The 15,215-nt window shown below is 41.8% G+C and overlaps 1 protein-coding gene across 2 annotated transcripts in view; it reads right to left on the bottom strand.

The window, feature by feature from the left end:
- LOC123520847 (contactin-2-like) overlaps nucleotides 1-15,215 on the bottom strand; it is a 186,196-nt gene that overhangs the window by 103,945 nt on the left and 67,036 nt on the right. For both annotated transcript variants that reach the window (XM_045283487.1, XM_045283488.1), the window contains one exon: nucleotides 6,255-6,325. In XM_045283487.1, the coding sequence (XP_045139422.1) occupies nucleotides 6,255-6,325 (71 nt within the window). The remainder of the gene's footprint in view (nucleotides 1-6,254; nucleotides 6,326-15,215) is intronic.

Genomic DNA, 15,215 nt, shown 5'->3' with positions numbered 1-15,215 from the left:
ATTAAGTTTGGCGGTAATATAAAAGGTAAGTCCTGGGTTCGAATCAAAGGATGGATCTTCCTTCACGCTGTAGTCTCTGTGCACCTACCAGTGAATGGCTACAGGACGCCGGCCGAGGAGTTGTGATCTTCCCTTTCCGGCAGGAGCGGAAGGCTACGAATCCTCCCGTGTGTGTGTGTGTGTGTGTGTGTGTGTGTGTGTGTGTGTGTGTGTGTGTGTGTGTGTGTGTGTGTGTGTGTGTGTGTGTGTGTGTGTGTGTGTGTGTGTGTGTGTGTGTGTGTGTGGTGTGTGCTTATTCTTAAATCTCAAATAGTAGTAGCTGTGAGGTGTAAATCAGCAACGTGTGTAAATTCAGATTCAGATATTTCATTGGCCACAACACTTTACAAAGATTAATTTAACAAAATACAAAATATTGTGGTCCAAAAACATGAAACATAATAATTCCAGGTTGCAATGCCACACAGCGCTGCACATCCTCACAGCCTGTCACAGCAGCAAGACACAATAAATATAAGCACGGGTAATGCAGAGGCTGGTGCAGAGAGGATGGTGCACGAGGGGCGCCTGTCAACCTTCAGACACTTCTACACAAGTATCATGACAACGCATCTCAACATATTCAAGATTTTCCTTCTTTCAGAGCGACCTGTGTACTTTTCAATAATTAACTATTCTTATATAGAAATTAACTTATAAATTAACATCAAAATTTCTAACAAACTTTTTATTTTTTTTCATTTATGTACTTCTCTCTCTCTCTCTCTTTATATTCATTAACTGTACCTGTTATTGCGTCACTTTAATCTACTTTTATAATTGTCTATCTATCCATTACCAATATTAATGTTAACTATTATCAGTATCACAACGATACTGACGATTGTTTATTACAAGTCATTATCATCAGTAGTAGTAGTAGTAGTAGTAGTAGTAGTAGTAGTAGTAGTAGTAGTAGTAGTAGTAGTAGTAGTAGTAGTAGTAGTGGTAATAGTAGTATACTATTACCATTACTGTTGTTGCTGTCGTTACCCGTGATAATACTTATATATTTTCATCCTCGTTATTTTCACAAAGACAATCTCCCTCCCAACCCTCAGTCTTGCTACACTCCCGGCAATACCACAACGAAGGACACAAAAGTCGCTCTTAAGAACAGTGGGAGCGCAAGGCAGCACCCTCAGGTCTGCTCCCCGCCTTGCTTCGCTTATGACTGAACCACGACGCGTAAAACTTTCATCCACTTATGCTCTTTTTTGTTGGGCGGGGCTTGAGGGGATGGCTGCAGGATTATCAGGGGAGCTGTTCCGGTGCTTTTAAAGTCATCCCAGCTTAATGCACCACTAACAATCAACAAACACGAATATAACCTTGAAATATACTTACACAGACAATCACACATACACACACACACTCTCTCTCTCTCTCTCTCTCCAATGAAGATCCGTTGTTTTTTGTGGTTAATTTTGCAACACAGATTAAAAAGAAAGGGGAAAAAAACTTGTGCTTTGAAAATTTCCATTCACAAGGCAAAATAGTGACGGTCCTGAATTTGATCTAACAGAACCGACCAAACAAGAACGAAATAAACCGAATCTAACCAAAACAAACCTAAGCTACCTAGATGAAATATGACGAATACTAAACTGCCCCAAATCAACCTAACCTAACCTAACAAAACATTTCCTCTCTCCTCTGCCTCCCAAGACGAACTGGAACGGAAAATAAGAGGCTTCGAGGGAAAACAAACCTAATGTAACTAGTTGAAATATGACGAAGACTAACTAGACTAAACCTTAACTTAACCTAACCTAACAGCCTAAAAAAAAAAAAAAAAATTCAATCTTGCTTCTCCCTCCCAAGATGCACCAAAACAAGAGAAAAGGAGCTACGAGGGAAGATAAAATTTAAAAGCTTCAGACCGCGAGCCGAGCAGAGGAGCACACACACACACACACACACACCGTCAGCCAGCCAGCCAGTTAGTTATTCGCACGATGGCTGAGCGAATGCCAGCCTGTGTTATTAACTGCCTGCCGCGGTGTTATAGGGCAGAGAGGGGCGTGCATGGTGGATGGGTGGGGTGGGGTTCGCATTCCTGCAATATGTAGCCCCTGTTTTGCTAACATTTCGTGCATATGTATGTATGGATGGAATGCCAAAGTATAAACAGAAAGAACTTTGACAAATAAAGAAAAAAATGGCAACATATGCATAAAACAACAGGTGTGTGTGTGTGTGTGTGTGTGTGTGTGTGTGTGTGTGTGTGTGTGTGTGTGTGTGTGTGTGTGTGTGTGTGTGTGTGTGTGTGTGTGTGTGTGTGTGTGTGAGAGAGAGAGAGAGAGAGAGAGAGAGAGAGAGAGAGAGAGAGAGAGAGAGAGAGAGAGAGAGAGAGAGAGAGAGAGAGAGAGAGAGAGAGAGAGAGAGAGAGAGAGAGAGAGAGAGAGAGAGAGAGAGAGAGAGAGAGAGAGAGAGAGAGAGAGAGAGAGAGAGAGAGAGAGAGAGAGAGAGAGAGAGAGAGACCGCAATGGATGGAGCAGGAGAGAGGGGGATCGAGATAGGGAGGAGGCAGGAAACTAGCACAGCTGTGAGAGGAGGGTGCATCTATTAATGCCACAAAGACCCTCACCATACTGATTTTAGCTCCTCCACCACCACCACCACCACCACCACCACCACCACCACCACCAGGAGCCTGCATGTGAGCCATCAACAAATACGCCTCAGCCTTTGATACACCAGAATCTCTCACTGTGGAAGGAGCTTAAATCATAAGGAACTGTCCACGCTCAATTAGTCAACCCTTTCACTATTGGCTAATCTCTCATAATCATTCACATAACTTTTTAAAAAGGATAACTGCTGCACTAAAAGTCTTTCTAAATACAGTTTCGTAGCTTACCAAAGATTGAATTAAGTTATACATATTTTATTTTCTTTCTTTATATACGTACATTCGAACGATTTATTAGTGATTCAAAGAGCAGTAAAAAAAAATACAAAGGATAACAAAGAAACTGCAAACATATATATAGACTGAGATCCTTAGTCGGAGGAGGAGGAGGAGGAGGAGGAGGAGGAGGAGGAGGAGGAGGAGGAGGAGGAGGAGGAGGAGGAGGAGGAGGAGGAGGAGAAGAAGAAGAAGAAGAAGAAGAAGAAGAAGAAGAAGAAGAAGAAGAAGAAGAAGAAGAAGAAGAAGAAGAAGAAGAAGAAGAAGAAGAAGAAGAAGAAGAAGAAGAAGAAGAAGAAGAAGAAGAAGAAGAAGAACAGGACGAGAAGAAGAAGAAGAAGAAGAAGAAGAAGAAGAAGAAGAAGAAGAACAGGACGAGAAGGAGAAGGAGAAGGAGAAGGAGAAGGAGAAGAAGAAGGAGAGGAGGAGGAAGAGTAAGTAGACTATATCAAAAGTTTTCTATATACGGGAATTTGGACAAGTAAACTAATAATCCAGTAATAGGCAATGATCCGATACGGTGAACTGTTTGAAAGGATCATAAATACTATCAGAATACTCAAAGCCAATCAATTAATTCTAGTAAAATCTGGAACCCTCTACCTGCTTTTGTATTTCCACCTACTATGTCCTGAACACATTTAACCCCTTCAGTACCATGACACGCTTCCTTACTGATTCTGGTTAGCATTTGGTGATTTTATACAGCTTCAGAAACTTATGTGGAGATTAAATTAGTGAAGACTGTGGCCATTAATCTTCTGACCTCCATAGGACCCTTCCTAATGTCAATAAAATCGTCTAATCATTTCCAAAACTCATGGTGAAAATGCGTCCTAGTACTGAATGGGTTAAGAGTGATATATCAATTCATTTATCCTATTTCTTAAGCTAACTCTCTCGGGCATGTTCGAGGACTTGGGATCTAAATGGGCCTTTTTGCCTAATAGTTTTTGTTGCCCTTAGCCAGCTCTCCCTTCTTCCATAAAAAAGAACTCCAGCATTAGTTATAAATAAAGAAAAAGATTGAGCAAGAAAGTCTTCTCTACATAAGGTACAGGGAATAATTAAGATCATTGTGGACTTATTCACGATGCTGGAAATTACTCTGATGCAAGACAAAATGGGTTAAGAGTGATATTTCAAGTCATTTATCCTATATTTTAAGCTAACTCTCTCGGGATTTTGTTTAATAGCTTTTGTTGCCCTTAGCCAGCTCTCCCCTCATACATAAAAAAGAACTCCAGCATTAGTTATAAATAAAGAAAAAGAAAGTCTTCTCTATATAAGGTAGGAAATAATTAAGATCACTGTGGACTTACTCACGATGCTGGAAATTATTCTGATGCAAGACAAAATGATAATGTGATTTGACAAGCTTACAGGAAAAGCCAATTACACCGACTTAGCGGGGAGAAAAGAAAAGGATTTTCCTAAACTGAAAATGTTTGATGATTTCCTGGCATCCAGATCTTAACAAAATAGAAAATGTGAATCGTGAATTTTTTTTTACTTTCATATACAAGGAATGTTGGACGATTAAAGAAGAAAAAATTATGTGAAGTTATAACAGGAGGAGAGTTTTGCATACGTAAATTCTGTTTATATCAGATTAGTTTTTTTTTTTTTTCTTTTTTCGTGGCAGTCTTGTGTTGTCAAAGAGATTTTCAGATGGTACATTTTTTTTTCTCCCTCTCTTCTATTATGTAGTGAAATATTGAAAAAAAGTAAATCAATGGGGAATGAGAAATAATACAAATTACCTATGATCTTTCTGACTATAAAGCTGGAAATGTCTCTCCGTTATTTTTCTCTTGTTTTAGAGAAGGTCACGAGAAAAGATATTTGTTAAGAGAATACGAATTTCCCTGACGAAAATACTAAAACAAAAGAGGAAAAAAAAAAAATGGGAATATTTCTTCGTTTTTACCGGGGATCAAAGGGCAACAAAAGTGAACGTCTTCCTTCCATTAAATCCACTAAATCGTGACAATAAAAGGCGAAGTAAAGCAAAATAAGTAAATAATAAAAAAAGATCGGTTCCGTAAATACAAAAAAAAAAATAAATAAATAAATAAATAAATAAAATAAAAGATATAACACATCAGAGGCACATGAACTTCCCCACCTACCCACAGCAAAACATCACCCCAACCCACCCCTCTTTCCCCAACACACCACACAACACTACCTCCCTGTGCCAGATGCGACCGTGTTTGGTATAAAGGCCATCGCTCCTCAACAGTCCCTTCACACAATTGCAAGTACCAGGTGTTTGTGAGTCAGGGATCTTTTACAGAGCAGTGCGCCACTCAGGGAAGCGTGGCCATCTGCACCCCCAGCCCCCCGCTGCCCTATATCCTCCCTGCCGCCTTCCCTCCCTCCCTGCCTGCCTATCTGCCTGGTGTGTCCTGCGCCTTTTCCTCTCAATTCTAGAGGAAACACTTCTCTGATAATGTGACGGAGTATGCAAAGGGGTGTAAGAAGTTAGTGTGTGTGTGTGTGTGTGTGTGTGTGTGTAGATATTAAATAGATATACCTGCCTTCCTACACACACACACACACACACACACACACACACACACACACACACACACACACACACACACACACACACACACACCCGAGAGAGAGAGAGAGAGAGAGAGAGAGAGAGAGAGAGAGAGAGAGAGAGAGAGAGAGAGAGAGAGAGAGAGAGAGAGAGAGAGAGAGAGAGAGAGAGAGAGAGAGAGAGAGAGAGAGAGAGAGAACACACAAACACACAAACACACACACACACACACACACACACACACACACACACACACACACACACACACACACACACACACACACACACACACACACACACACACACACACACACACACACACACACACACGCACTCGGAAAAGAGAATAGTAAAGCAAGAACTTCTGGACCGGCAGCGCACCTCTTCTCTTCTCTCCTCTCGTCTCCTTTCCTCTCCCCTGAAGGTCAGCCAGTATTGCCTCACTCCCGCCAAGGTCCTGATTTATACACACTGAAACGAAGCACTCCAGACACAAAGCCGCGTCCCTGCCCCTTGAGCCGCCTCTCCATGACATCCCTCTAGTCTAGTGGAGGAAGCATTCTATGATAAAACCAACTACCGATCTATCAGGAGAAAAACAACACGAGGAGAGAATGTGTACAAAGGATAAGGGCACAAAGGGAAAGCTCAAGTGTAATGAACAAGGAAAAGCAACAACAGTCACTCTCAAACACAAACAAGAGCAATAAGAGCGAAGACAATCAAGGAGGGAAGGGCAAACACGGGACGTACCTGAGCCCAGCAGAGGCAGCACGAGGGTGGCTAGTGCGCAGATCAACATGGTCTCGCCCCACAGTCGGGCTCTGTAATCAAGAGGGATGAACGTGTTAGCTCGCCAATATAAACATTTGCCTCTGTTTCTCCTTAATGGATGAGACGCTTCTGAGGCAGGAAGGCTTAGGAAGAGGAGGAGGAGGAGGAGGAGAGAGGAGGAGGAGGAGGAAGTGGTTATATAAAAAGAGGGAAAGTTTTAAGTAGACTTAATTAGGTGCTGTTGATACTCTCTGCCTACGTGTTTCTGGAACGTACATTGTTGACACTTCTTTCTATTACAAGGAAAAGGGAAAAAAAAAACTTGAGCGAAGGACACTAAACAAATTAAGTTTCTTTGTTTTCATTTCTTGCTGGTATTCAGAAAAGTGTCTATTATATTATCTACTGGAAGGAAACACATCGCCACACTGCTGTCGCTTGGCTAGTGTAGTTACGAGACATTCCCAGCAGTGCACAGCGTCTACGGCTTGCTTCCTGCTGCAGCTCCCGGCGTCCCAGAGGTGGCGGGAAGGCGAGATCAACCCACGGGTACACTAACGCAGCAGTGACTGAATTTCATCACGCTCACACACTTGGCAAACATTTGTGTACAGAATGAAGGCAGCCAAGCGACGGCGACTGCTCGTGTGTGGATATTGAACTAGAAAACATCCACGGGCACAATGGCTGGCGCGGCTTGTATGGCTGAGTAGATAGGTCTTTGTATCCCAGAGAATCAACGACACCTCCTCACTATGACAATTTGAATACTATTAGAGCCATTCGAACAATATTGGAAACTTTCAATGCCAGTCGTGAAATCTACATATAATTAGGTTCATTTGAATATTATTTAGGTCATTTCAATATTATTTGGGTCATTAAAATATTACGAGAATTATAATACATTTCGGTTAGTAGATTAATATTATGGCTAGAAGAAAAAAAACTATTTAAATACTAATGAGCCATAAAAAAGTTGAATTTGTAAGAATACAATTATTGACACTGCAAAATCATTAGAGGTATTATAATATCATTAGGACAACTAAACCACAATAACCTTTAGAAAAAGCTTTAAGAACCAGAATAATGGTATCAGAGCTTTTACAATACATCAAACTGCAAAAATACGGTACGAAATAATGATGGAAATTAAATGATCTCTCTCTCTCTCTCTCTCTCTCTCTCTCTCACACACACACACACACACACACACACACACACACACACACACACACACACACACACACACACACACACACACACACACACACACACACACACACACACACACACACACACACAAACACACACATACGAGAGCCTTACAATAATTACAAAAAAAAAATGCACAAACGGAATAGGAAACAATAAAAAAATGAGTGAATATATACGAGAGTGAATAAATTTGCTCCACTTCCGCTTCTCGGGAATTTCCAGGAATTGAAGATGAGAGAAAGAACGATGCTGGCAATAAAACGGTTATCAACTAGGTCAATTACTGAGAGAGAGAGAGAGAGAGAGAGAGAGAGAGAGAGAGAGAGAGAGAGAGAGAGAGAGAGAGAGAGAGAGAGAGAGAGAGAGAGAGAGAGAGAGAATAAGAAAGAGAGAATAAAAGAGTATGAAAAAAAAGAAAAAAGTACAAGAACAACGAAAAGAAAACGAAAAAAAAGATTAAAAAAAAAAAAGAATAAAAAGAAGACAGACAAACCAGAACACCACCACCAGTACCACTACCACCACCAACAACAACTACAACACCAACACCATCAACAACAACAACAACGAAAGCTACACCGTCACAGCACCCGGGAGACGCAGACGAGTCGAATAAGGTGACCAAGCAGACAAGCTGGACCCGAGAAGAGGAGGAGGAGGAGAAAGCACAATCAGAGAGAGAGGCAGCCAGTGAAGCCAATTCAGGGGGGAGACGCCCAAGCAATCTCGCAGGACGCCTCATTGTAGTACCCGAGGGTCACGTGACGAGTGGGGCGCGCTAAAAGCATCAAAGACACTGGCGATCTTACAGAGTCCACGCACCGGGGCAGAAAACACCTGGTGACCCCAAATCTGTGTGTGTGTGTGTGTGTGTGTGTGTGTGTGTGTGTGTGTGTGTGTGTGTGTGTATCATTGCCATTTCATTCACTGGCACTCTTTCAATTTGATTTGATTTGATTCCAGAGAGAGAGAGAGAGAGAGAGAGAGAGAGAGAGAGAGAGAGAGAGAGAGAGAGAGAGAGAGAGAGAGAGAGAGAGAGAGAGAGAGAGAGAGAGAGAGAGAGAGAGAGAGAGAGAGAGAGAGAGAGAGAGAGAGCAAAACCTAAAAATACTAATCAAAAGTTGAGACGGATTTGAAGTGCGCAACTGACATTATTAAAGAGAAAGAAACACGCGCACCGATGTGTCTATACAACCACTCGGAACGAACAAGAAGACAAAAACTGCACAACGTGAAAATACATACATCGGTAAAAAAAGGAAAGGAAAACATTTATGTACTATCTGGGAAAAAAAAGAAAAATATTTACAGCGCTCCTGGGTGAAAGTGTAGGAATCAAACTAGTGCTGGAACAAAAAAATACGAATATCAGGAAGTTGCACCGTGCCTTCAGGAAATGGGGTAAATCCAATTGCCACCTTGCACCCTCAGAAAGTTGGAAAAGGCATAGGACTTTAACTCGTTCGTTGCCGCGAGCCAATGTTAGCGTAGTGGCAATAGTTGTGAGCTTGAAAGAGGTTTGGATGCTTGCAGGAAAACCTCTCGCACTCAACCACGCCTTAGTCTCAATGGGCCTCACACAAAGGAAGCGAGGGAGGAAGGCACTACACAGTCAACGCCTCCACGGCCGCCTTTGCTAACACGCACGGCAAGCATTGGCTAATTCAACACTGCGTGGTCGTGGAAACTTGAGCTTTACGACTCACTGCATAATGAGTTCGGAATGGGGTGTATATCTAAGACACAAATCCCCTTGCCACGCGCACACACACACACACACACACACACACACACACACACACACACACACACACACACAGTACAACCTTCTCTGTTTCCAGGAGACGTTCACACTACCACCACCTCCACCACCAATACTACTACCGCCACCACCACCACCACCACCACCACCACGCGCCACATTCCGTACGCCCGACTGTGCCGCCGCGATGTGCCTCTGTCCCCGTCTGTCACCCCAACGCTTTTGTGGCACTGCGACAGAGTATGGCTGTCCTGTTGTAGTCTGGCACTCCAGGCTGTCTTAAAGTTGACGGTGCCACCATTCATGACAAGACTCATCTCATTTGTAAGAGGGTGTTATTAAATATTTACTTTCCAGCGAGGCCGTCTGAGAGTGTGTATGGGAAGGTGGTATGGTGCTGCTGCTATTGTGAGAAAGAGAGAGAAAGAATATACAAGATCTTAAAGCTGAGAGTGCTAACTATTTATGACAAGATTCACTCCTTTCATTGTAGAGAATTTTTGTTTCTGTATATATTCTATTTTCCATGAAACTGTTACATAACTCTTTCACACGGTGTATGGAAGCTGGCACATGGTATACTGTACATGGCGAGCAAGTCAGTATTAAGAGAAAGTTTTTGTTACACTTCATGGTCGATATTGATCATGTACTGCTATGAAAATTCTGTTCACTTACAACAAAAGCTAAGTCAACTACAAAAAAACACACTACAGGAAAAACAGTTGCCAATGTCAGATCTTACGTGTCAATCCTTCTCTCCTCTCGGTCCGTCTGTTTACTTTGTCTTCTTGTTTGTCTGTATGTGTCTGTATCATCGTGTGAATCTGTGTGTTTAATCAAGATCACTGAGATACATACTCGTTGTGTTTCAGGAACCGGAACAACTGTACTGTAAAACTTAGGATAATTAAACACGTGAGATACGATCCCAAGTTCCACGTTGTTTTGACTCTCTCCTTGTTTGTGAGTGTGACCTGTCTCCATTTCCATGCAAACTTTGAAGGACTGGTAATTAACTGAAGACATTTTTCCACACGAGTTTCTTTTTTTTTTAGTTTTCCTATTTCTTTGTGAATTTGCGTTATGTTAAAAAAATATGGTGATGATAACAACAATAACAATAACAATAACAATAATAATAATAATAATAAATAATAATAATAATAATAATAATAATAATAATAACAACAACAATAAGAATTTAAACAAAACAAAACAACAACATCGACAGCAATATATACTACTACTACTACTACTACTACTACTACTACTACTACTACTACTACTACTACCACTAAAAATAATAATAATAATAATAATAATAATAAAAACAGTAGCGTTCTCTCGCGGTGTCAGTACCCATCTGCCTTCTGGTGCGCATGCTCTTCGTCGCAACACGCACAGCCGTCTATTAATCCTCCTACTAGTGACCAGAGGCAATATGATGCAGCTTCCATGAACCTCTAAAGTTGTTTTCTTTTCCTGGATATCGATGTAATGAGAGAGAGAGAGAGAGAGAGAGAGAGAGAGAGAGAGAGAGAGAGAGAGAGAGAGAGAGAGAGAGAGAGAGATGAAGGAGTATGAAAACTAAAGATAGAAAAGAAGATAAAATGAAGGAGAAGGAAAAAGGAAAGAAAAAGAAGAAAAGGAAACGAGGAAAAGGAAGAAAATATAAAAAATGAAGCAAATGAGGAGGAGGAGGAGGAGGAGGAGGAGGAGGAGGAGGAAAATAAGAAACAATACGAAAATGCTTGAGAGAGAGAGAGAGAGAGAGAGAGAGAGAGAGAGAGAGAGAGAGAGAGAGAGAGAGAGAGAGAGAGAGAGAGAGAGAGAGAGAGAGAGAGAGAGAGAGAGAGAGAGAGAGAGAGAGAGAGAGAGAGAGAGAGAGAGAGAGAGAGAGAGAGAGAGAGAGAGAGAGGGGGGTGTCATTATCATATTTATTGTTTCACTAGTTACAAACGCACTTTTTATTTTGTTATGTTACATTATTGTTGAATGCGACTAATTGTTTAAACTCACAACAATTTCCTATTTTTTTCGTGGGAAGTTAATTTCGTAACGTCAATTTTTTTTTCTCTTTCTAAATACACTTTTGTTTTCTCTTGCGTGCCACTCTCTCTCTCTCTCTCTCTCTCTCTCTCTTTGTCCTCGTCATATCTGTACCTTTGTTTACACTTTCGTCTATCACGGCGCGACTCTCCTTTATGATGTTATTTTCAGAAGTTAATCTAGTTTTTTTTTTCTATCATTATTTTTCCCCTCTTATTGTTCATCCTTTTTGGCAACGCAGCAGCTTCTATTTCCGTGTCTTGTACTCGGAAAATGTGATTATAATGACATGAAATTTGACATGTTTTGACACTTTGCACCTTGGACACACACACACACACACACACACACACACACACAGAGAGAGAGAGAGAGAGAGAGAGAGAGAGAGAGAGAGAGAGAGAGAGAGAGAGAGAGAGAGAGAGAGAGAGAGAGAGAGAGAGAGAGAGAGAGAGAGAGAGAGAGAGAGAGAGAGAGAGAGAGAGAGAGAGAGAGAGAGAGAGAGAGAGAGAGGAGGAGGAGGAGGAGGAGGACGCATAATTGAACAAAGGAAAAATAACAATAAAAAACAACAAAAAGCAACAACGGACGGGGAAGAAGACAACAGAAAAAAAAACAATAAAAACAAAGATAAAACTGAAAAAAAATAAATAAAGAAAGAAAGAAACGATAACAACGATAACAATCACCGCAACTTGTCGCTCACGTGTCTGGAAGGAGTAGGACAATGGGCAAGGCGTGTAGTGTAACATCACGCACTGTACTTCCGTTGAGGCCACTAACGTACTGCAGTGTACCCCGTGACAGCTCGCCACCTGTCTCTGCCTGCCATCCCCCTGCTGCTTCTCTTACCCAATATTCGCTCCTCACAAATCATGCCTCTGCGGAGCTGCTGCTAACGTAATACTCTGGCACGGCCCTCTGATTGGCGGAGGAACGATGCGCCGGCCGCCTTATCGAGTTGCAATGGTGAGTAACTGTATGTTTGTGTTATGTAAAAGTAATATTGACTAAGCTAGCAAGACGGACAGCTTCAGATCCAGAACGAGAAGTCTACCTCACCAACATGCAAACTGTAGCAGCAAGGATGTTTGAACGAAAAGTAGAGAAAAGGAACGCTTCACAACTGAAGATCCAAGAGATGCTCAAGTAAATTAATGGTCTGTGTATGTTGTTGGTACTTCTAGTGACCTTAAAGTGGTGAAGTAAACAAATGGTGTAGGGGTCCTCAGACATCTGTTAACATGAAAGTGTTTAAGTCAACTAATGGTCTTTGTCAGAGCCTTGAGTAGCCTAAATGTGCCTGTCTGTATTGCTGGTACGTACATCGGATAACCCTGAGGCATTCCAGGAAACCGAGGATCTTCGCTGCCAAGAACCTGCAAAACCTAAAATGTTCTGGTTTATCGATAATCTAGGCTGCCGGAACAGCCATTAGCCTCGCAGTGTTCGAGTAAACTGACAGTAATGATACAGTAAGTGCTACTAAAGTCACAATCTCATCATCTCTTATTTAATCTTCAAGTGCTCGTCCGTTACGCTGCCAGCAAGAAAGTGCGACGCTCCACAGCACAGCGCCGCCTCAAGAGTGATGGATGATGCGGAGGCAAAGGAGGAAAAGAAGGCGAGGCGAGGCAAGAGCGGAGCAAGGCGGCCACGGAAGAGGGAGTGGGCGGAAAAGTGCGGCTTTCCCTCGGCCCGGAAGCTGAGTGAGTCCCGGGAGTGGCAGGACCCTTGATGCAGTGAAGGTCGCGTGCGCGTGTGAGTGACGGGAGTGCAAGGAAGGGAAGCCGAACCTTAATACAGTACCCTACAATGCCAAGGGTACAGCGAGGGTGCCACTCACATAAAGAACATCAAATCAATAAGCCATTACAGCCACGCGAGGGTTTCCACCTTCATCTGGTTTAGTACATTCAAGAATAAACTGCTTACTCTTAATGCCAATAAACTCTGGAACTCTCACTAATGCACTGGGTCTTGTTAATGAGTAAATAATTAGATCAGTGCGAGTGCGAAGACTTTTGGAAACACGTGCTTTGATTATACATATACTAAAGGGTAATGAAAATAGATTAACTTTGCGCAATCTGCCGGGGTGCGCACTGCCGCCACAAATATGGTCTTTTTTTTATTTAAGAGGGGAAAGCTGGCCAAAGGGGAAAAAAAGAAAAACACTTGGGCACTAGTTCCTCTGCAGGTCTGATAGAGTTAACTAAAAGATAAGGGCAACTGTCTTGAAACCTGTCTGATAAGTAACACAGTTCAACAAAACAAGAATCAATGAAAAGAAAAGTAAAAAACCACATAATTATGATAGTTCTTAAGACATGTTTATAATTATTGTTGTTGTTATTATCACCATCACCACCATCACCACCACCATCAATACCTGTCATCTCTATCATTCGTACAGTTCCTCCTTGTAGTGTTGGCAAGTCCACTCGTCAAAAAGCGACAACCAAAGCATCTGTAAAATTCGCGCCGGTCGAAACAAAGGAACCACAAGACTCATTACCTCACCGCTGCAATTACTTCCCTGTACTGGCTTCACTTTTGCAGTAAAGGTTATAGCAGCAAATGTTTAAGTAATTTCATGACATTCTATTTCGCAACGCAAGGGAAAAAAACAAGTGCAATCTTTATCACTTCCTTTACACATTGCTGCTTTCCCATTACTATTACAGCATTACTGTCATGGTGCAATTAGAACCGAATAGAAAAAAGAACAATGAGTTTGTGAAGTTTTTTTTTAGCTGTGTTTAGAAATATAGATGAAGATCAAGGTCCTATTACAATGCTGGGCTTGCGTCACAGTACATGGCGCCATATTCAGAAACGATTCTCTCTCTCTCTCTCTCTCTCTCTCTCTCTCTCTCTCTCTCTCTCTCTCTCTCTCTCTCTCTCTCTCTCTCACGGCGACTATTTTCAAACACCATAGAGACGATTAGCCGAATACTAAGGAGTATTTGTCCTGCTGATAATGCAGAAAACTTGTCAATATGTCACTAGAATTACAAAAAACATCCTTACCACACACACACACACACACACACACACACACACACACACACACACACAGACACAGGTGCGCGCGCATATACTTGTTAGTTCTGTAGTGGTGCTCCGCTTTTCATGCATATTATTGCATGAAAAAAGGCTCTCACTGATTTTTCAGTGAGCACAGTAGTGTATGAATGTCCTGTGATGAAAAAAAAAACAGGAACATTTATGGAAAGTGTTGCCGCTAGATACAAAATAAGTGAAAAGGAGCGGAAGACTCCAAGATGGCGGAGAAATATGCCATTTCAGCATTATTACTTTCGTCCTGTTATAAGTGTAGCTCTGATTCTGGAGACCCAGCAAAATTCATTAAATGTTGTCTGTGTAGCCAGTGGGCTCATACGAAATGTGTGAATCTGGCAGGGATTAAATCTGAAAATATCTGCAACGTGAGGTATCTGTGCGATGTTTGCTTCATTGAGGTGTCGGCTCTGAAGAAATTCATCAATGATGTTGAGGAATTTAAGTCTGATTTGAAGAGCATTACTGCTAAAGCTGACAAGATGATGGAAATAGTTGATAATAAGATGGCAAGAATGGAGGAGATAAGTATCAAGGTCGATGAGGCAACAGAAGGCTTGGCGGGAGTTGCTGAGTCGCTGAATTCTGCTGATTCGGAAAATTCCACACCTTGGCAGGATGTGAAGAGGAAGAGGAGGATGAAAAGAACCTGCTTGTTGTAGGGGTAACTCAGGATTCTGAAGCAAATCTGAAGAATGAAGTTTCTCATGCTTTGGATGGAATGCAAATTAATGATACAAAGTTTGCTAATGATGGCAAAAAAATAGTGATGAATTTTGCCGATGAGAGTCTGAGAAATGAGGCAGCCCAGAAACTGGAGA

This window comes from Portunus trituberculatus, chromosome 47, assembly GCF_017591435.1.
Source record: "Portunus trituberculatus isolate SZX2019 chromosome 47, ASM1759143v1, whole genome shotgun sequence".
NCBI classification, from domain to species: Eukaryota; Metazoa; Arthropoda; class Malacostraca; order Decapoda; family Portunidae; genus Portunus; species Portunus trituberculatus.
Note: the sequence above shows the minus strand (reverse complement) of the source record. Positions and strands in the feature narration are given on the sequence as shown.